The sequence below is a fragment of the Prosopis cineraria genome, unplaced genomic scaffold (assembly GCF_029017545.1).
Source record: "Prosopis cineraria cultivar Desert tree isolate PC_DT_omini unplaced genomic scaffold, ASM2901754v1 PC64, whole genome shotgun sequence".
NCBI lineage: Eukaryota > Viridiplantae > Streptophyta > Magnoliopsida > Fabales > Fabaceae > Prosopis > Prosopis cineraria.
This window is the reverse complement of record NW_026555394.1, coordinates 43303-66811: the sequence shown is the minus strand read 5'-3', so window position 1 is coordinate 66811 and position 23509 is coordinate 43303. Positions and strand designations below refer to the sequence as shown.

At 29.7% G+C, this 23509-nt stretch overlaps 2 protein-coding genes across 4 annotated transcripts; both read right to left on the bottom strand.

Moving 5' to 3' along the window:
- Positions 1 to 4564: 4564 nt before the first annotated feature.
- Positions 4565 to 12263, bottom strand: LOC129295172 (uncharacterized ATP-dependent helicase C29A10.10c-like). Of its 3 annotated transcripts, none has more exons than XM_054933649.1 (7): positions 12132 to 12263; positions 11173 to 11685; positions 9430 to 10842; positions 8871 to 9195; positions 8443 to 8701; positions 7114 to 7314; positions 4565 to 4904 (listed from the first exon to the last, which is right to left on the bottom strand). In XM_054933649.1, the coding sequence occupies exons 2-7, from the start codon at positions 11641 to 11643 to the stop codon at positions 4838 to 4840; spliced, it is 2736 nt and encodes a 911-aa protein (XP_054789624.1). In that variant the 5' UTR covers positions 11644 to 11685; positions 12132 to 12263; the 3' UTR covers positions 4565 to 4837. The 3 variants fall into 3 exon arrangements, with proteins under 3 accessions (XP_054789624.1, XP_054789622.1, XP_054789623.1); XM_054933647.1 differs by lacking the exon at positions 12132 to 12263 and adding an exon at positions 11843 to 11948 and having other exon boundaries at positions 4566 to 4904; XM_054933648.1 differs by lacking the exon at positions 12132 to 12263 and adding an exon at positions 11843 to 11948 and having other exon boundaries at positions 4864 to 4975.
- A 5247-nt stretch (positions 12264 to 17510) lies between these two features.
- On the bottom strand, positions 17511 to 22508 carry LOC129295170 (helicase sen1-like). Its single transcript, XM_054933646.1, has 7 exons — positions 22263 to 22508; positions 21544 to 22062; positions 19788 to 21200; positions 19068 to 19392; positions 18650 to 18908; positions 17870 to 18099; positions 17511 to 17699 (listed from the first exon to the last, which is right to left on the bottom strand). Exons 1-7 carry the CDS (start codon positions 22374 to 22376, stop codon positions 17635 to 17637), a joined length of 2925 nt encoding a protein of 974 aa, XP_054789621.1. The 5' UTR covers positions 22377 to 22508; the 3' UTR covers positions 17511 to 17634.
- Positions 22509 to 23509: the final 1001 nt, after the last annotated feature.

Sequence of the window (23509 nt, the reverse complement as noted above, 5' to 3'; positions counted from 1 at the left end):
TTTGTAACATGAAGGGCAGTTTGGTTGCTTCTCTTCGTGGTTTTGATCGACGAGGAAAGGAACCAACAACTTCAGGGCTAAGAAAAATGAAACTGGGAGCTATGTTGTGTGATTTGACAACGTACATTAGGTAGTCCAATAGACATGAAGGAGCCACGTCCAATTGTCAGTAAAGAAATGAAAGACTTAAATTGTGTTGGCCAAAAACAAAGTAAAAATTGTACTCTGACTTTTTGATACATAATACGAACTGTGATTTTATGCAATATAAGTGTGATACTTCTGACAATTTAAAATAAAATTATGCAACTTAATAAAATGCAATAATAACACTTTATAAATTTTTTTTTTCATAATAAAATTATAAACTTTTAAAAATATCTTTACACACTTAATTATTGCGTACAATATCATTTTAATTTTCTCTCTATTTAAAGAGTAATATTGAAAAATTATTATTAATAAAATTTTATTTTTTAAATTATCTCATATTTTAAAACAAAAATTCTTGCAAAATTATCTTATAATTTAAAACGGAAGAATAGAATAAAGAGAGAGAGAGAGTGTGTGTGTGTATTGCTCCAAAAAAGAAGAAGATAGAATGGAGAGAATATCACATTTGACATTTACTAGGATAATGGCTTTAAAGTAAAAAAATTAATTCTTATGATTTTTTTAAAGGGAAAATAACAGCTAAGTCTCAAGGGAACCAATTAATTTATTTTAAGTTTCAATCAGTTTTAGAATATCAACAAAGTACCTTAGTCCTTCAGTGATTATAAGTTTAACAAGGATTTGCAAAAATTTATAAGTTTGGTTTTCAATTTTACAATTTTATTATGATGTATTTGTAACTTATTTTTTAAATTTTAATTAAAAACACAAATGTTTATCTTTAATGTTAAGAAGTATAGAGCCTAATAGTTCTCTTATTTATTCTTTGCCTTTTGCCTATTTATCAATAAATAAATAGATCGTCCATTTTTCTTTTACCTGTTGTTTATTCTTCAACCTTACTAAAATTTGAAAAATAAATTATAAATATATCACAACAAAGTTATAAAATTGAGAGTTAAACTTATAAATTTATAAAAATATTAGACTCATTATGACTAAAGAACCAAGAGGCTTTATTAGCACTCTAAAATTAGTTGAGACTTAACTTGAATTAATTAATTCCCATGTAACTTAACCATCATTTTCCCTTTTTAAAATAATTTTTTATATAACCAACTAGATATTTAGTACTAACGTATCATATTTAATTACTGTTAAGTTTATGTGACCCTCTCTCTTGTAAGAAGTCCTATATTTGAACTTAGCATCCACATGTTTGTATGCGTGCTTGGATGTATGTATCTTCATTTTCTATGGGAAAAAGGTTAGGTTAGAGGTAATTTTTTTTTAAAAAATTACTATTAAGTCTATTCTCATTAAAAAATTAAATGTTCTTATTTGTTATTCTCCTTTATTTGGGAGAGTAACAAGTAAGAACCTTGAAAGAGTATTAATGCTAAATTAAAAACTTTAGTATTGAAATATGAAAAAAAGAATATTAAAATTTGGGAATGTTAATGTTGGAAAAATCCTAATTTAATATTAATATTTTTACAAGGTCCTTATTTTTTATTCTCCTTTATTTTTTTATGATTTTTAAAAATAATATACCAAAATTATGAGTTTTAATATGATATTTTACGTAGTTGAAAAATTCACATCTTAAAAGTACACAAAATTGAATAATTTTATCATGATTCATGTAAGATAATATGGGTTAAGTGGACCAATCATAAGCCAGTAAAAATTATCCTATTCAATTCATAGGTCATCTAATTTAGGAAAGAAAAGATTTGTTTTTATCTTGATCAATTTTTTTTTAACTCAACTTGACCCTCATAACAAGTTATTTAGATCAAATCATATTTCCAGCTTAACCTGAAAGCATGTGCTGACACTATTAAGCTCCTATTACCTAACTCATCAAAATTTTTTTTACAGAAAAAAATTTGCCCTCTCTAAATAAGAAATATGTATTCATTTAGATTAAAATATCTCATTTGTATGATTTTAGATTGAGAAAATCTATTAACTACAAAAAATTTTTGTGAACATTAACTACAAATTTTAGTTGATTTATAACCTTTTCTATGATTAAGATTTAAGAACAGTTTGCATAATCTCTTATTAACATTTTAAAAACTAATTATTAAATTGATTTGAGGCTGCAAATTTTTTGAAAAAGGTATTTTTTTATTGCTCATAAGTATCTTCTTATGAATAGGAAGCAACTATATTCAGGAGATAGTTGAGTACTAATTGTGGGCACCTCTTCTAACAAGAATTTAAATCTTAATTCATCAAGTTAATGAGAAACTAGTCTCTTTCCCCATATCCAAAAGTTTTATTACTTTAACTTTTAAAATTTATTAACTTAAAGAAGCATGTATGGGGTGGGATATGAGCACAGATTAAGAATTTGATCCCTCTTAATATTACAAAAGAAAATTATTAACTTGAAATTTATAAAAACCAAGTTTTCTTAACAAAATAACTTGAAAAGGATTTTACGAATGTAACTTAAACTTGGAGTAATTATGCAGTTTGATAATTTATAATTTTTTGGTATTAAATAATAGTTTATAATTTTACAATTCACCCTCCTAAATTCTTGCGTATGTGACTGTATGCATATAATTTCTCCACTATTAGTTTTGTTCATTACTTATATGTAAATAACTTACAGTTTGAGGGGATTATTTGCAAATAACTAAAAGTTTTAAAGTATTACTACACGCAAAAATAAAATTTAAGAGGTTATAAATTGATAATTAAAGGTGGGAAGTTATTCTCACCTTTCAAATCTATAAATTTAGGGGGTTTTATCATTAGGTTTTAAATGCTAAGATGATTATTTAGACATGATTCAAAATTTAAGGGATTTTTTTATAATTCAACTTAATAATAATAATAATAATAATAATTCAAAAATTAGTAATTAATACATTTATCTTGTGAAAATAATTGACCAAACTTGGATTAATCATGCATATTGTAAGTTGAAAATCTTATATATTAATTATATCCATTTTATTTTTTTTAAATTTAAATGAAGTAGAAAATAAATTCAATTTTGATATAACTCTAATCTTTATAATAACACTTTAAATTATGCGCTGATTTGGAAGAAGTAAATTGTGTTGAATTCATATTAGTAAAATAAAAGTTTGAGTCAAGGTTGTTAAACTCATGGGTTTAAATAAATTTATAATAAGAATATAAACTCGGATCGTAAAATTATAAGAATTTACCTTTATTAATAAATGGCTATTAAAAATGTATGATTAAATAACTAAAATATGAAATATAATCATAATTTAATTTTAATATATTTTAAATATAAATTATTGAAATAAAATCTATCTACATTGATCAATTATCATACTGAACAATGCAAAAATTTTAAAATAAGGAAATTTATTTTTAGTATTTTTACTTTTATTAATATTAATTTTTGCTTTTTGACTTTTAATCCACAATAATTTCAATCCGAACAATAATTTCATGTTGAATCCCAATGGATATATATACACAATAATTTTATGGGATCTAAAAAGCATCTTACGGACACGACAATTAAGGTCATTCATCTTGAGTCCCTTCTTTATCGACACCTTAGTTTTCAAAAACTACCATTGGATGAACATTTGGCATTGAAACATATGAACATTGGCCAGATCTTAAAACAAACAATAACACCAATCAACATATTCATTTTGTTGATGTAGATAAGTATTGACCATTTGTGTTTGTGAGTTCAGGAAAAAGCTATGGATCAATGCGAATTACCTAGATCTTGAGGCATCTATTTCTGGCTTCTCAATTTAGCCCTTTATACTGAGTGACTTAAATGGTGGTTTTAATTCATCAATTAGTTCAAGCTCAAGTAAAGCCTCCTTAATGGCTTGAGACAAGTTCTTGTCATCACAAGTATAATGAAAGCACCCTCTTTGCTTAGCATCATTTACCAACTTTTTCCAAACAGAGCCACTATGTTTTAGAGTTTTTGCAATTCCCAATATTCAGAGACAATGCCTACCGAAAAAAAAAAAAAAAACTCTAATCAACTCAAGCTTTTGTATTTACAAGCTTGGAAGCAACATGATGAATGTAGAAAGTTTAACTTCATGATTAGTTACAATTTTTCACTCTTGGCTTTCTGCCTCAATCTAGAAGATAAATTGAATTTGAATCGTGTGAGTGATCTAAATTACTCACTCAATGAATGTTTCAAATTTCAACTGTAGTTATTGAATTTTATCAATACTTACAAATTATTAAGATATATTTTCTTAAAAATTTAAAATAATTCTCACAAGCAGAACACTCCTCATATAGGTTGTCCCTTTTAAAAATTTGAGTTTTAGTATTTTCTAAGTATCTATGATGATTTATGATAGTCATTCAATTACATCAAACAATTGTTATCGTTGTTAAGTACTAAGACACTGATTGAGTGAATGGATTTGTACCATTCACTGGACCCAAATTCAGATAACTTCCAAGGTTTGAAAGCCTCAATCCCTCTTAAGATCAAGTTTTTAATTCTTGAACATATATTTGATTTTGGTCCCAATAAGTAACATACCTAGCACGAGTAAGAGCCACATTTGCTCTTTGTCTATTAGAAAGAAACCCCACATTTCCAGACCTATTAGACCTGACAGTGGAGATCATTATGATATCTTCTTCATCACCTTGAAAGCCATCAATAGAACGAACACTCATAGAGAAGTCACCATCTGAAACCAAGTTGTTTTTCTTCACTTCCTCTTGGATTTCACAGATCTGAGCAGCATGTGGAGATATAACTCTTATGCTGACTTTTCTTCTGCTGCTGAGAAACTCTGTAGCAGAAAAACACATGGGGACATTCGTACATTCAAACAAGTCTTCTCAAGTAGTTACTGTCAATTGTCTGACCAATTGTAGAGTGTTCGTGCGTTAGAGTTACCAACAAAAATCAGATATTGTCCAAGATTAAAATAATATAGTTAAATTGGAGCTTCATGGAAGCTCAGAGGCTGAGATGAATAAAATGCCGGGCGTGCATGATTGAGAAATTAAAAAACTACGAGTAAGAGAAGGAACAGAGCAGAAGACAGAAAAGTAGAAGAAGAAGGTCTGTAGAATAAGCACTAGATTATTTAAAGAGAGCCATATCTTGATGAGTCTTGGCACCTACATGCACTGAAGAGAGCCAAAGGTGGTTCTCAGAGGCTTTTAGTGTCATGCAATCAGATCAGTGGCGGAGCCAAGCCTGATATCGGAGGTGCAAGACAACAAAATTTTAAAATTAACAATTTAAAAATAATATAATAATTTTAAAAATAATTACATTAGACCAAAAAATATAATAACATAAGTAAAATCATACATCTTTTTATTTGAAAAAATATATATTAATTTTTTTTTTGAAAAAAAATGTGTTGAGAATGTTGACATAAAGCTTGGGTTTGAAAGAAAAGAAAATTACTACCAAAAGGATGATATATTAACAGATTTTATTACAAAATAAACAGCTCTCTTGATCATTTTTTTTAATAATATGTTTAATAAGTTTAAATTTTTTGGTTTGAAGTTATGAAATGAGTTAAAATAACACATATTTAAAAAGTTTTTAAATTCAAATATTTATTATCAAATATTTTTTTTCACCAATAATATTTTTTATCAAGTATAAAGGGTTTCAAATTTTAAAACTAAAGGTACAAGATTGTAAATATCATATATCCCCTATGTATTTTTTCATATGAGAGGGGCATTTGTTCCTTTTATATGTACGTGGCTCCACCACTCGATCAGATGCTAAAATAAATCCGCCGTCGCCCAACCACTGTGGTTTCATTTGAGAGAGGGAGGAGGACGAAAGAAAACTGATGGGGCCACACTTAAAGGTAACGGAGGTTGGCAAAGGTCAAATTGCCATGAGCATAATTTTTTTAAAAATTAAAATATATCAAAATAAATTTAGAATTTAAATTGCTTCTAAGTTTATAATATAGGATTTAAATTGTCATTTAATCCATATAAAAATGCAATAAAATATTCTTTATTTGCTTTTAATTATTAAAATAAAATATAAATTGAGTTTAATCAAATTTTATGATATGCTATTTATTAATAACAAACTAAATCAATCAATACATATTTTTTTTAATATAAGACTCAATGCTCACTAATAAAGTTAAAGTAATCATAGGGTAGTAATTTCAAATTTATTCTCTCCTTTAAAAAATATAAGATATTTTTAATCGAATTACAATCCCAATGATTAATTTTCTTTTAAGTTAATAATAAGATATTTTACTTAAAATATGAAGTGTTAAGTTGTTTATTTGATAAGAATATTTTTTTAAAAAAAATTATCAACTATGTGTTGAAACTTGAAAAACTAAAACTATTTCATACTTTTGAACGTCTAATCTTTAAAACTGCTTTATAGTTTTTAATGAAAGCTTACATGAATCATTATCTTTATCTTATGGTCTAATCAGCAATCTTAATTTGCGTGGCGGTACAAAATTGTGACAAATAAAACACATTAATTCCACTAAGAGCTATGCGTTTATACACAGACACACATATTACATGGTCTTTGGTTAAAAAAAAAAAAAGATATGGTCGTTTTAAGAATAACAAAGAAACTTGACAACTTGAAAGTAATTATATACCGATAGATGATTAAAATGGAAACATATAAATAATATTGCCACAAACTACGCTGCATCTTAATGCCTTGCTTACTTCCACCTGGTGTTGGTTCTAATTGAAGGAGTTATGACTACTTAGGTACGAGATCTAAATTTGAGTCCTTGTGAATGCAAAATGTCTTTAAATGAGAAATCTCTAATTGAGTTCGCTAATACATGAATTGGCTTACTTATATCATCATATAAAATAACTTTTATTCCTTTCATCTCGAGTTGCCATTGGATGAACCTTTGATTTTCAATGATATTAACAACAATTAATGTATTGATCATTTATGTATTGATATTTCTGAGCCAAAAAGTTAAGGATCAATGTGATGAAAGTATCTAGAACTTGCAGCACCTGTTTTTGACTTCTCTATCTAGTCCCTTATTCTGAGTGAATTGAAGCTCAAGCAAGGCATCTTTAATGGCCCGAGCCAAGCTCTGGTCATCATCAGCATCATGAAAGCAATCTCTTCGCTTGGCATCATTTACTAGCTTTGTCCAAACTGAGCCACTTTGTTTAAGAGCTTCTGCATTCCCCAATATCCAAAGACAATGTCTACAAAAGAACAAAAAAAGCACAAGTTCTAATCAACTCAAGATTAGTGAAATTTTTCCACCCTTGATTTTTTTTTTTCTTCTGTTGAGGGAGTTTCATTGTTAGATTAATAGGCCTATGCAAAAGAAGATAACTTTCAAGGTGACAAAATTTGTCACTCAAGATGTAGTTTTCAAATGAACAACCTTGTGTTTATGAATGACTTGCCCTGTTATGTCTTATTTGCTCTCAATAAATTATTAAAATGTATTGAAAAGTTTCACATTGATTAACTAAAAAATGAATTAAAAGTATATAATTTTAAGGTAAGTCAAATCAAATTGACTTAGCTAATTTTTAATAGGACTTACTTTAAAATTATTTACCTTTAATCCAATCAATATGGGAAGTGAGACTTTTCAATATATTCTAATATCTTCAGCTGCTACCTTTTTTTTTGGTGTTTTCATCTTTTTAAATTTAATATGGTATGAGAAGGAAAAAAAAAGAATGAAAGAAAGACAAAGATAAAAAAATAATAAGTAACAACTAGAGGAATATTAGAATATATTGAAAAGTCCCATATTGATTAACTAAAGAATGAATTGAAGGTATATATAATTTTAGGTAGTGTTTGGTTTGGATTGATGGACTTGGATTTGAATTTGAAATCTTGCATTTTAAATCTCACATTTGAAATTTACATGTATTTAAAATTTTTTATTTGAATAGTTTAAAAATTTTTAAATAAAAAATAGAGATGAACTAAGATTTAAAACAAAAATCACAAATTAAAAATAACGAGTTTATTTATATTATTTAATAGGCAAGAGATGAAAAAAGATACAAGAGTTATATAAACATTAATTGTAAAAACGAGAAAGAGAATAATATATTTGAAATGATTGAAATTTTAAATGACTAAGAAATAGAAGGAATTCAAAATTTCATAATTTGAAATAGATTTGAATTTGAAGCAAAATTCAAGTTTATAAACTTTTGTGTTTCCAAATGAGGGATTTAGTTCAAATCAAATTCCAAATCTTCATTGATCCAAACACTCACATTAAGATAAGTTCTATCAAATTGGCTTAAGCTCTTTACAAACCTAGTGTATTCCTAATTTGACAATAATTTGATACAACATACCTAGCACGAGTTAGAGCCACGTTTGCTCTTTGTCTATTAGAAAGGAACCCCACATTTCCAGACTCATTAGACCTGACAGTGGAGATTATTATGATATCTTCTTCACCACCTTGAAAGCCATCAACAGAACAAACTCTCACAGAGAAATCAGCATCTAAAACCAAATTGCACTGCTTAACTTTCTCTTGGATTTCATAGACTTGAGCTTTATATGGAGATATCACTCCTATACTGATTTTCCTTCTGTTTTTGAGAAACACTGTTGCCAAAAAAAAAAACACAAGAGGCTAGTCATATATAATATATTCAAACTCTTTCTCTCAACTAGATAGTGCCAAACCAATTAGTAAGTATCAATAGATAGAGTTAACAATAAATGAAACAAGGAGACAACACAAACATAAAATGTTCCTTAGCAAGAAAGGAACCTATTTGAAGGCATTTTATAATCTCTGATATAGCAGCAATTTCTGCCACATTCTTCCAGCTGTGTCCAAGACCCAATTGCTCTTTGCCCTTGGCTATGTTTATGAAAGAATAGGAGCCATACATTCTTCCTTCAAGAAAACGTTTACTATAGCTTGAAACTCTGACATTCATGCCATCAACAAGTAGCCCGTCATAGAATTCCTTGTTGGGGAAAAAGCTTATAGATGGATGCATTCTATACTGGACTTTAAGGGGATGCTTCTCAAATCCTAACAATATCAGCCTCTCAAACATGCTTCTTCCAAATCCAGCTTCATCAGAAATCTAAAATTTGATAGTCACATACATGCATATTAATTAGAAAGTGATCTTTGGTGATCTCCACCAACACAAAATGCAAATGTCAAAAACTAATCAATTCAAAAGCTTAAGCTAAATATTAAATTCAAACCACTTTTTCATATAAGCACGGGTACCTCATCCATAAACAATTTGAATGTGAATAACCATGAACATTTCATCATAACCTCTGACAAAACATAATGACAACTCTATTACCTTACTCTTAACCATTGCAGGAAGTTGCTTCTCATCACCAATGAGAATAGCATGTCTTGAACCTGGAAGTTGTAGAGGTATGGTTGATTCACACTCTTTGAGTTGAGTTGCTTCATCAATAACTACAAAGGGCACGGGTGTCATTCCTTCAGTGAACAATTTGGAGGAACCTGATGCCGTGCAAAAAATTAGACATGCCTTCTTCAAGCAAAAGTCTATTATTTCATGACGGTTTTTAAGTTGTGGAAGAGAAATTGACCAAGAAAGTGATCTAAGAATCCTAAGGCACTCATCTCTTTTCAAGCTTAGCCTTCCAAAGCTAAAGGTAACATCTTTTATTGGCATATGTGTTTCTGTAGGCATAAGCCGAGGTTGGATGGGCTCAAGAAATATTTCAATTATCTCAGCGCAGCAGGAAAATAAACACCATCTCTTCTTTTTCTCATTTGGAAGTTCTGGTTGAATGAAATTACTTCTTCTTCCCTCTACATTATTTACGGGAACTTCCATGAACTCGTTTCGATGCAAACAACTTTGCAAGTTTTGTAGCAAATCAAGAGCTTTACACATGTTCTCTGCCACCACGAATGGGACAAGGGAAGTTGGCAACTGTGAACATAATGTCTTCATGCAGGACTTGAGATTCTCACCGATGAATCTGAATCTCCTCTTTATAAACTGAACTTCATCTTTATAAGACAGGTATTGATTATTAATAGGACCGTACCTCACCTTCACAAATTCCTCCATGGTCATATGATCATCTTTATCCTCAAGCTGCTTGTATGAGATATATGCTTTCTCTACACTGTTGTAATGAAGCTTAGTAAATTCTTCTAATGACATGAGATCAGTAACCTCCTCATACTTCCCATCATGCTTAGATAAAAGGTACTGCTCATGAGGGTTCTCAAGAAAACTGATCATTGATTCCAAGTTGTGCTTCCAACCGGTCAGTGGATCGAGACACTGCTCGAGCTTATCAACACGATAATCAAGAAAGATATCAAGAAGGCCCCAGTAATCATCAACTTTCATTCGAGAATTATTCCCAAAAAGCACTATGTCACCAAGCCCATAGGTATCAAATTGAAGTTGATCTTTAACTAAACTTCGCAAGCGAGCTGCCACTTCCAAAGTAGCAGCATTGGTGGGAGCACATGTTAATGTTCTGGTTTTTAGTTTGAGCAATGCAAAGAGCATGGATGCAACTGTCTTAGTTTTGCCAGTCCCAGGAGGGCCCCAGATAAGTTTTACAGTGTGATTGTGATGGCATTTCATCATTGCAACACTACTTAACACAGCATCTTCCTGGCATTCATTCAGATTTTGAGATCTGATTATGCTTGTTATGCTAGAAATGTCTGTGTTAGGGTGCTCTACTAAAGGGCAAATGTGATTGCTCTTTCCAATCTGTAAAATAAGGCATAATAAAATCTTCAACAAGGATTCTTTATTACTATCTGTAGAGTTCGCTATAATAATGAACATAATTTCAACCTTATTAGAACATCAAGTAGCATAATGAAGCATATTAATTAAATAACATTTGATATTGGTTATATCTAGTACAAAAGGATTTTTACATCTTACATGAGTATAGGAAATATGAAAATATTATGTTATGTGCTGTATGTGTCTCAGTTATCATATACTGATATATTTCCTATATATTATATTCACATGAATCCAAATACCTGCAACAATAGGGTTCTCACATATCAAATACCACCTGATTCTTACCAATTTTTCAGATTGAAGAATTTTTCCAATAACACTCAAGTGTGCACCTTCTAGTTGTGAGTTCAAGGCCTTCCAAATACGAATGTTGGTTGTCAAGTTGATGAGATAGGTGGCATACAGCATTTGTGCATTGTTGCTTCTCATATCCGGTTCAGTCTCTATGCTCTTTGACGAGAGTATTGTGATCTGACCCTCTTTTGACCCTTGAACATAAGCAATATGATAAAATCTTTCGGGTTTGTTCAAGTCTATAATGCCTTTTGGTCTCCCATCTGTGAGGGCGATAAGATCCCCAAATGCAGGTTCATACCTTCCATCATGAAGCTTATCAATTGTCAATTGATAGAGCAAGCCCTCACTCATCCTCTTATACGTCAGGATTTCACATGAAGGGGCTTGAGAAATGCCCTTCAAGCTGGAACACAGATCACTGTGTGTTTCCTCAATCAGTGAAGGAATAAAGGATTTCATGTATTCTGTTGCTGACAAAAACGTTAATGGGATGTTTGGCACCTGAGAACATGAAAGAAAGAAAGATCATGAAACAAATGAAAGATGGAAGCCGTATATATATATATATTTTTGGCCCAGAAGCTGAAATTCATTCCTAGAAGTAACAAGTACAGTAACAAAATATCCCATAAACAGCCAAAAGAAACAGAGAAAGCACCCAGGGTAAAACAGAATCCTGGCAACAGTGACAGTAAAAATAGCCAGCCATTCAGTGAATCAGCAGCATAGCCAGCCATTCCAGCTTCCACAGCATCAGATGTGAGAAGAGAGAAAGCCATATATGAAGAACATGAAAGTTCAGTTTCATGTCCTGCTTGTACTTTAATTTAACAAGAAGATCATGGAACATTTCATGATCTTCTTGTTAAATGAATCTTCACTGCCACTCACACATGAGGACAACATTTCAGTTTCCACAGAAAATGAAAGAGAAGAAAGAACAGAACAACCTTGTATTTGTAAAGATTTTCGTTGAAAGCATCGCCAAAAGTCCAAGAGAACACAACATCTACCAAGCTGTTCTTCCCTTTCCCTTTCCCTTTCCCTTTCCCTTTCCCTTTCCGTTGCAAGTCCTCTCCATTTTGAACACTGTTAGTTGCTTGGTTCTAAAGGAAAGAGGAGATGAAGGAGAAGAAAGATTTTTGGTATATGAAGAGTTTGAGATGACCAAGATGAAATATGCGAAGATACTGACAAGTCAATGATTGGCACAAGGTAGAAGCAATAATAACTACTTCATAGTTACTTTCTGCCTTAAGATACTCCTTTTATCTTATTTATAAAATAAAAAAAATTAACTTTTTTATTATTATAAAAAAGAAGATTAACTTTGAAAACTTCATAAATTTTAGAACATAATTAATAAAGTTTAAGATTTTTCTTGATTCCAATAAAATATGTTGAAAATAATTTATAAATAAGATTAGATGGACTAATTTAAGTAGGGAGTCTGTTTAATAATTAAAGTTTTTAAATTTTATTTCTTTTTTAAATAATTTTAAAAATATAATTACTATTTTTGTATTAAAGGTGTTTGTAATATGAAGGGTAGTGTGGTTGCTTCTTTTTGTGGTTTCGATCGACGAGGAAAGGAACCAATTTCTTCAAGGCTCAGAAAAATGAAACAATGAAAGTGGGGGCTGTGTTGTGTGACTTGACAAAGCACATCGAGCATTCCAACACACATAAAGCAGCGACGTCCGATTGGCCGGTAAAGAAATGAAATACTTAAATTGTGTTGGCCAAAAACAAAGTAAAAATTGTACTCTTGACTTTTTGAACAATGTCGGTAAGATGCTCTTTCATCTTGAAGTACAAGACAATTAAAATAAAATTATATATATTAATAAATTATAATAATGACAGCTTACAAATTTATTTTTTCATAATAAAATTATAAATTTTTAAAAATATCCTTGCACAACCAATCATTATATTATACTATTATTTTTAATTCTCTTTTTACTCAAGGATTAATATTAAAAAAATATAATTGATAAAAGATTATTTTTCTTAAATTATCTTATATTTTAGAATAAATTTTTTTAAAATTATCTTATAATTTAAAACAAAGAAAGTATTCCTTTCATTTAAAAATAAAAGATATTTTTAATCAAATCTCACTCCTTAATAAAGTAGTTACCTACTTTCAAACTAACCCTATATTTTTATATTTATTCCTATTAAATACTCTATAATAAATATAAAGTCATTATCAATAAGGGTACTTTTAAAAAAAAGACAATGATTACATCTCAAAATATTAAAAATACTTTATATTTTTTAACATCTAATTTTTTAAAAAATGTCTTATCTATTTTTGAACAGAGGGAGTAAAGTAGAGAGTATTATACCCAAAAAAAGATAGAATAGAGAGAGTGTGACATTTGACATTTACTAGGATAATGGCTTTAATGTAAAAATTAATTTTTATGAATTTTAAAATAATTTTTTTATATAACCATTAAATATTCAGTGCTAATATATCACATTGATTTATTATTAAGTTTATGTATTGTCATTGTGGCAACATCACCCCCTCTCGTGATAGAAATTATGGGTTTGAAACCAACATCATCATGTTTAGGTGTGTGTATCTTCATTTTTTTTTTATAGGAAAACGTTGGGTTATAAGTAAATTTTGTTAAAAAATTTAAAAAAAAATAATTACTATTTTGCATTAAAGGTGTTTATAATATGAAGGGTAGTTTGGTTGCTTCTCTTCATGGTTTCGATCGACGAGGAAAGGAACCAACTTCTTCAAGGCTAAGAAAATTGAAACAATGAAAGTGGGGGCTATGTTGTGTGACTTGACAAGGCACATCAATCATTCCAACGGACATAAAGCAGCGACGTCCATTTGCTAGGGAAGGAAATGAAAGGCTTAAATTGTGTTGGCCAAAAACAAAGTAAAAATTGTACTCTTAACTTTTTGAACAATGTGAGTAAGATGCTCTTTCATCTTGAAGTATAAGATAATTTAAAATAAAATTATATATATTAATAAAATAAATTAATGATAATTTGTAAACTTATTTTTCCATAATAAAATCATAAAATTTTTAAAAATATCACTGCATATTTAATCATATGCTATAATATTATTTTAATTCTCTTTCTACTTAAAAAATAATATTAAAAAATATAATTAATAAAATATTATTTTTCTTAAATTTTCTTGTGTTTTAGAATAATTTTTTAAAATTATCTTATAATTTAAAATAAAGAGAGAAGAATAGAGATAGAGAATTGTGCCAAAAAAAAAGATAGAATTGAGAGAGTGTGACATTTGACATTTACTAGGATAATGGCTTTAATGTAAAAATTAATTTTTATTAATTTTAAAATAATTTTCTTGTATAACCATTAAATATTCAGTGCTAATATATCACATTGATTTATTATTAAGTTTATGTATTGTCATTGTGGCAACATCACCCCCTCTCGTGATAGAAATTATGGGTTTGAAACCAACACCGACATGCTTAGTTGTGTGTATCTCCATTTTTTTTTTATAGGAAAATGTTGGGTTACGAGTAATTTTTTTTAAAAAATTACTATTAAGTCTATTCTCACAAAAAAAGAATTAATATTACATCTAAATGAAAGTAGTTGTTCTTTTTGTTTTCAAATATAAGAAAAATTATCGTATGTCTTTTTATTTTTATTTGTTAGCAAAACTATAAATTTTAAAAAGCATTTATTAGATTTTTTTTCAAATTGTCCCTTATAAAGTTAAAGTTTATTTTCATTAGATAAATTTTTTTTATTAATAATAGAGATGATTTAGTCCAATTTTTTTTAATTTCAAACATAACTATTAAACTTAAGCAACTTTCTTAAACTATGTAAATTAGTTAACTTTTCCTATATTTGAAAACGGATAGAGTATTCCATAGACTTTTTCCTTTTTTTCAAGAGATGAAAACTCAAATTTAAAATATTGTGTTTACTATTATAAAAAATTGAATATACTAATTTCTTGATTATATTTTTAATAAATATGGGTTAACGTGATCTATATGAGCAAGGTTGGGTTTAACTCATTTTTATATAGATTAAAAAAAATTTAAACTAACCCAACTCTTATGAATTGATGGATTAAATAAGTTAACCCATCAATCTATTTATTTTTTATGATTTTTAAAAAGAATATACCTAAATGATGAGTTTTAATAGGATATTACATGCAGTTGAAAAAATTCACATCATAAATACATAAAATTGAACAATTTTATCTTGATTCATTTAAAATCTGCTTGTCTTGTATGGTTGTAATATCAAAACTCCTTCCATTTTTTATTTTTCAAATTTTAAATTTTTTATAAATAACATGGTTAAGTGGCCTAACCATAATCCATTAAAGATTAGCCTTTTTAATTCATAGGATATCTAATTCAGGAAAGAAAAAGTTTATTTTTATCTTGGTTAAATTTTTTAACTCAACTTGAATTTTAGAACAGGTTATTTGGGACAACTCATATTCTTAACTTCACTTGAACGTATGTCCTAATCCTCTTAAACTCTTGGGACCTAACTCATTAAAATTTTTTCCATGTAAACAAATTTTGCCCTCTCAGAATAAGAAATATGTATTCATGTTGATTAAAAATATCTAATTTGTATGATTTTAGATTAGGAAAATTTATTAAATACAATTTTTTTTGGTAAACATTAACTACATATCTTTAGTTGATTTATAATTTTTTAAAAATTAAGAACAATTTGCATAATCTCTTACTAAATTGACTTCAGGCTGTAAATATTTTTAAAAAGTATTTTTTTAATTGCTCATAAGTGTCCTCTTATGAATAAGAATCATCTATATTTAAGGCATAATCAAACACTAGATGTGAGTATTTCTTTCAATAAAAATTTAAATTTTAATTTGTCAAATTATGAAAAACTAGTTCTTTTTGCTAAACTCAACATCTGTTGGTTTTAGAAAATTTTTTTACATTAACTTTTAAAGTTTATTAACTTAAAGAGGCAAGGATGGGGCGGAATATGAGTATAGGTTAAGAATTTAATGCCTCTTGATGTTACAAAAGAAAATTATTAACTTGAAATTTATAAAAATCAAGTTTTCAAAAAAAAAAAAAGTTGAAAAGGATTTTACATATGTAACTTAAATTTGGATTAATTATACACTTTGACAATTTATAATTTTTTGGTATTAAACAATAATTTATAATTTTACAATGCACCCGCCTAACTTCTTACATGGCCAAATTATACATTACTCCTCTGAACTTTGAACCATGTATATATAACCTTCTTAACATTTGAAACTTTACAATTAACTCCCATCAACTCTTATATTTATGCAGATAATTTCATATGATTAATTTTATATATTAATTATCTATACATAACTTAAAATTTAATTGGGTTATAAAATTTAATCAAGTTATCTGTATGTCAATCAAAGTTTAGGGGCTTAAATGCATACAAAAATAAAGTTTAAGAGAGTATATAATTAATAGTTAGGGGTTATTTGCATAAACTTAGAATTTTAGAAAGATTTATTATTAAATTCTAAAGGTTAAGGGAGTTATATACACATGATTTCAAGTTTAAAGTAAGCGTGTATAATTTAGCCTTCTAATGTTTATGCATATATTTCCCATACTACTAGTTTTGTTCATTACTTACACGTAAATAACTTAACGTTTGAGGGGATTATTGCACACACAAAAATGAAATTAAAGATGATATATAATTGATAATTAAAGGTGGAGAGTTATCTTCACCGCACAAATCAATAAATTTAGGGAGTTTCATCATTAGGTTTTAAATGCTAATATGGTTATTTATACTTGACTCAAAATTCAGGGAAGATTTGAATAATTCAACTTAATAACAACAACAATAATTTAAAAATTAGTAATTAATAAATTTATCTTGTGAAAATAATTGAGCAAACTTGGATTAATTATGCATTTTGTAAATTGAAAATCTTATATATTAATTACATCCATTTTATTATTTTTTAACTATTTGAATGAAATAGAAACTAAATTCAATTTTGATATAACTCTAATCTTTATAATAAAATTTTAAATTATGTGCTGATTTGAAGTAAATTGTGTTAAATTCAGATTAGTAAAGTAAATGTTTGAGTTAGTTCATAATCCTTGTTGGCATTTTTGAATCTAGAATGATGAACCTTACAAATGGATCAAATAAAAAGGATAAAGAACAATTAAAAAAAAAAACCTATCTAAGTTAAAAACAAAACACGATTAAAATATAATAACTCAGAGTGATATTTTCTCCTTTTTTAAAAAAAATTGCTTGACTTGAAAACACAATAATTTCAATCGATATATATACACAATAATAATTTTAATCCGAACAATAATTTCATATTGAATCCTAATTGATATATATGCACAATAATTTCATGGGATTGAAAAAACAAACATCTTACAAACACGACAAATAAGATCATTCACTTTGAATCTTTTCTTCATCAACACCCTGGTTTTCGGAAACTGCCACTAGATGAACCTCTGGTATTGAAACATATGAACATTAGTCAGCTCTGAAAACAAGCAATAACATCAATCAACATATTCATTTTGCTGGTGTAGATAATGTATTGACCGTTTGTGCTTGAGAGTTTTTCAAGCCTTCAGGGAAAAGCTATGGATCAATGTGAATTACCAAGATGTTGAAGCACCTGTTTCTGACTTCTTAGTCTTGTCCTTTATGCTGAGTGACTTAAATGGTGACTTTGATTCATCAATTAGTTCAAGCTCAAGTAAAGCATCCTTAATGGCTCGAGACAAGTTCTTGTCATCATCAGCATTATGAAAGCACCCTCTTTGCTTAGCATCATTTATCAACTTTTTCCAAATAGAGCCACTATGTTTTAGAGTTTCTGCATTTCCCAATATCCAGAGACAATGCCTACCAAAAAAAATAAACAAGCTCTAATCAACTCAAGCTTTTATACTTACAAGCTTGGAAGCAACAAGATGAATGTAGAAAGTTTAACTTCATGATTAGTTATAATTTTTCACTCTTGGATTTTTTCCTCAATCTAGATGAAGATAACTAGGATTTGGACCCTGTGAGTGGCTGAAATCCACTCACCCAATGAGTAATTTAAATTTCAATTATAATCATTAAATTTCATCAATACTTGAAAATTATCAAGATACATTTCTTTCAAAAATTCAAAACAACTCTCACAATTAGAACACTCCTCACATATGTTGTTCCCTTTAAAAATTTCAATTTTAGTACTTTTTTGAGTATTATATGACAATCTATAATAGTCATTCAATTAAATCAAATAATTTTTTTTAAGTGAGACACCCATTGATTTAATGGATTTGTGCCACTCATTGAATCTAAATCCAGATAACTTTCAAGGTTAGAGAGCCTTAATCCCTATTAAGATCAAGTTTTTAATTCTTGAACACATATCTGATTTTGGTCCCAATAAGTAACATACCTGGCACGAGTAAGAGCAACATTTGCTCTTTGTCTATTAGAAAGAAACCCCACATTTCCAGACCTATTAAATCTGACAGTGGAGATCATTATGATATCTTCTTCACCACCTTGAAAGCCATCAACAGAACGAACACTGACAGAGAAGTCACCATTTGAAACCAAATTGTTTTTCTTCACTTTCTCTTGGATTTCAAAGACCTGAGCAGCATATGGAGATATAACTCCTATGCTAACTTTCCTTCTGCTGCTGAGAAACCCTATAGCAGAAAAACACATGGGGACATTCTTATATTCAAACAAGTCTTCTCAAGTAGGTACTGTCAATTGTCTAACCAATTGTAGAGTGTTCATGCATAAGAGTTAGCAAAAAAAAGAAAAAAGAAAGAAACACACGTGATCCTTAAAAAGAAAGGAACCTTTATGAAGCCCTCTTATAATCTCTGTGATGGCAGCAACCTCCACCATGTTCTTCAAGCTCTGTCCTTGACCATATTGCTCTTTGCCCTTGGCTATATTTATAAAAGAGAAGGAGCCATACATTTTTCTGTCTAGGAAGCGTTTACTATAATTTGAATCTCTGACATTCATGCCATCCACAAGTTTCCCTTCATAGAATTCCCTATTGGGGAAGAAGCTTATAGATGGATGCATTCTATACTGGACATTAAGCAGATGTTTATTATATCCCAAAAACACCAGCCTCTCAAACATGCTTCTTCCAAATCCAGCTTCATCAGAAATCTGAAATTTGATTGTCATCTACACATTAGAAAGTGATCTTATCTAATCTACACAAACACAAAACAAGCACGTCAAAAACTAATCAAGTCAAAACTTCGGATAGTTTTATTATAACCTCTAAGATACCCTATTACATAAAAACTTGTTTGATTTGAAGAATGGATGAAACATAGCCAATCATACCTTGTACTTGAAATTTAATTTTAAAGAGTAGGCAATAGCAAAGAATGAACCCAGACAGCTCAGTCATATAAATTCAAGTGCCACTTGCTTGGCCCCAAAAAAAAAAAAAAAGGAAAAAAAGCCTCTAGATTTAAAATTTTAAGTTGGAAAGTGAATAACCTAGAATATTTCGTTATAGCCTCTAGCAAGACATCATGACAAAACTCTATTACCTTGCTCTTAACCATTGCAGGAAGTTGTCTCTCATCACCTATGAGAATAGCATGTCTTACACCTGAAAGTTGTAGAGGTATAATAGATTCACATTCTTTGAGTTGAGCTGCTTCATCTATAACTACAAAGGGTAGGGGTGTCATTCCTTCATTGAACAATTTGATGGAACCCGACGCAGTGCAAAAAATTAGGCACGCCTTGTTCAAGCAAAAATTGATTATTTCATACTGGTTTTTAAATAGTGGAAGTGAAGTTTTCCAAGAAAGTGATCTAAGTATCCTAAGACACTCATCTCTTTCCAATCTTAGCCTTCCAAAGCAAAATGTAACATCTTTTATTGGAATATTTGTTCCCACAAACATAAATGAATCTTGGATAGGCTTGGCAAAGTTTTGATGAATCTGGTTGCCACTACAGATGGAACCTCTTTGCACCCCTTCCTCCATAGGAATTTCTCGTTGGCTGACAGAATTTCCTTTTCCATCAACATTGTAATTGGGAATTTCTATGAACTCATTTCGACACAAACAAGTTTGAAGGGTTTCTATCAAATCAAGTGCTCTACACATCTTCTTTGCCACCTTGAATGGAACAAGTGAAGTTGGTAGTTCTGAGTATAATGTTTTCAAGCAAGACTTGAGATTCTCACCTATGAAACCGAATCTCCTCTTTATAAACTGAACTTCAACTTTATAAGAAAGGTATTGATCTTCAATGTAACTAAATCTCATCTTTACAAATTTCTCCAATGTCAAATAATCATCTTTAAGTTCAAGTTGCTTGTATGAGAGATATAATTGCTCTACATTGCTGTAATTAAGCTTAGTAAATTCCTCTAATGACATGAGATCATTAACCTCCTCATACTTTGCATCGATCTTAGATAAGAGATACTGCTCATGAGGTTTCTCGAGCAAACTGATCATTGATTCCAAGTGATGCTTCCAACCGCTCTGTGGATCAAGACACTGCTCAAGCTTATCAACACGATAATCAAGAAAGATATCAGGAAGGCCCCAGTAATTATCAACTTTCATTCGAGAATTATTCCCAAAAAGCACTATGTCACCAAGCCCATAGGTATCAAATTGAAGTTGATCTTTAATTAAACTGCGCAAGCGTGCTGCCACTTCCAACACAGCAATATTTGTTGGAGCACATGTTAATGTTCTTGTTTTTAGTTTGAATAGGGAAAATAGCACAGAAACCACTGTCTTCGTTTTGCCAGTCCCAGGAGGGCCCCATATAAGTTTCACAGTGTGATTGTGATGACATTTCCTCATTGCAACACTACTTAATACAGCATCTTCCTGGCATTCATTCAGATTCTGAGATCTGATTATGTTTGTTGCAATGGAAATGTCTGTATCATGGTGCTCTATAGGAGGGCAAACGTGACTGCTCCTTCCAATCTATAAAATAAGACATAATGAAAGCTTCAACATGGATGCTTCATAACTATCTGGAGAACTAGTAAACTTGCTAGGTATGTTGTGTAGTGTTCAAGTGAGCTATAACAACGAACATAATACATTTTCATCAAAACCTCAAGCAGCATCACAATGCATATTAATTAATTAAATAACAATATTTGATTTAGGTGATGTTTCCTAGACAGATTTTTATAACATAAGACATGTGAAAATTCTAGAAGTTGGCATCGAATGTGTCTCAATTATTGATTACTGATCTTTCATATTAATTATTGTGAAATATGATGTTCATGTATTAAATTCTATTTGATTTGATCCTCACCTCTGTATCAGATTGCAGAACTTTTCCAATGACATTCAAGTTGGCGCCTTTCAGCTGTGAGCTCAAGCTCCTCCAAATACGAATGTTGGTTGTCAAGTTTATGAGGTAAGAAGCGTAAAGCTTTTGTGCCTTCTTGCTCCCCATGTCTGGTTCAATCTCCATACTCTTTGATGAAAGTACTGTGATCTGACCATTGTTTGATCCTTGAACATAAGCAATGTGATAGTATCTTCTAGGTTTGTTCAAGTCTTGAAGGCTTTTTGGCCTGCTATCGGTGAGGGCGATGAGATCTCCAGATTCAGGTTCATATTGTCCACCACTAGTCCCATTCAACGTCATTTGATAGAACAAGCCCTGCCTCTTCTTCAGCCTCTTGTATGTCAGGATTTCACGAGCAGGGGCTTGAGAAATGCCCTTCAAGCTCGAACACAGATCACTATGTGTCTCCTCAATCAGTGAAGGAATAAAGGATTTCATGTATTCTGATGCTGTCGAAAACGTCAATGGGATCTTTGGCACCTGACAGAAACTATGGCTTTAATTTCACTTGAAATATTGATTAAGCAGTTTCATTGCAACCTTTTGTTTAGAGTTCTGAGTTCAACATTTCACTTTCTATATATGTAAAAGAGAAATTCAGAAGAGAAGCTAGACCACCATAAAAGAACAGAAAGAGCGTTTGATTAAAATAATATAGCATACTTGAAAGGGGAAATTACCTTGTTTTTATAAAGATTTTCGTTGACAGCATCTTCAATAGTCCAAGAAAACACAATGTCAACTAAGCTGGTACTCCCTTTTTCCCTTCCATCACGAATCATCATCTCCATCATTTGATCACTTGTTGTGCAATGCTATTAAGGCTAAAACACAGAATCAGTCTCGTGCTTTTTCCCGGTTTCGTTGAAGTAAAACCAGAGAGCACAACTAAAGGCTAAGAAAGAGTTACGATGAAAGATGCAAAGAGGAAGAAGTTGACGACAAGTCAATATGAATAGAACCAAGAAAGAAGGAATAAGCTTTCATGAGAATGCTTTAAAGGTATATTTCGAATATGAACTGCTGGTGTATTGGAAACAATGAAGCAACTTCGGGGCTAAGGAACACGAAGAAGACTGAGTTTGGACTTGAAAAAACTTCAATGGGTAGTCGAATCGACAAGGGTAATATAGTACCCATCAAATGAGAGAGACACGGTGAAAACACACTTTTGAGACATTGTTTCTCATTAAATGACTCTCTCGTAGACGTAGGATATATTAAATGCAGCTTCATGCGGATTTAGTATTTTGAAAAAGATTCTGAAGAGAGTGGAATAAGAAAAGGAAGCAGAGGTGAAAGAGAGAAAGAAATAAAATACTTCTTCCTGCCTTCCTGTACTCTTTTTATATGATGAAGGGAAAAGAATTTTATTTTTTCATCATATTCATAAGTGAGTTAATAACTTTTCTCATAATTTTTTCATTTTATTCTGTATAAATTATTGATGAGAAAAAATATACTCCCTTCATTAAAAAAATGTAAAATATTTTTAATTAAATCTTATCCCCCAATAAAATAGTTGCCTACTTTTTAATTAATCATATTTTTCTATATTTACCCCTATTAAATACCTTGCAATAAATATAAAGTCATTATCAATAAAAACACTTTAAAAAAAGTAATGATCACACTTCAAAAGATTACAAATACCTTTTATCCTCAAAATCTCTATGAAATTAGAGGGCAAATCTAAAAGTTAAGTATGTGTTTGGTTTTCAATTTTTATTTAACAAAACTGTATTTGGAAGATCTAACTCTTTGTTAGATTTAACAAAAGTATATTTTAAATGTAGTTTAAATGTATTTTTGAGTGTTATCCAAACAAGCCCTAACAAGGAGTTACATGAAATATGCAAAGAGGGGAATGAGTTGTCAACGGGTCAATATAAATAAAACACGAACTGTAAGTGTTTTAGAAAAAAGG

Coding starts and splice junctions, on each gene's coding strand:
- LOC129295172 (XM_054933647.1), bottom strand. CDS start 11,893: ATGGCTGGCTATTTTTACTGTCACTGTTGCCAGGATTCTGTTTTACCC. Junction 11,686..11,842: donor AGGATTCTGTTTTACCCTGG/GTGCTTTCTCTG, acceptor TCATGTTCTCAG/GTGCCAAACATCCCATTAAC. Junction 10,843..11,172: donor TTCTTCAATCTGAAAAATTG/GTAAGAATCAGG, acceptor CTTATTTTACAG/ATTGGAAAGAGCAATCACAT.
- LOC129295170 (XM_054933646.1), bottom strand. CDS start 22,376: ATGATGGAGATGATGATTCGTGATGGAAGGGAAAAAGGGAGTACCAGC. Junction 21,201..21,543: donor TTCTGCAATCTGATACAGAG/GTGAGGATCAAA, acceptor CTTATTTTATAG/ATTGGAAGGAGCAGTCACGT. Junction 17,700..17,869: donor GACTAAGAAGTCAGAAACAG/GTGCTTCAACAT, acceptor TTTCAATACCAG/AGGTTCATCTAGTGGCAGTT.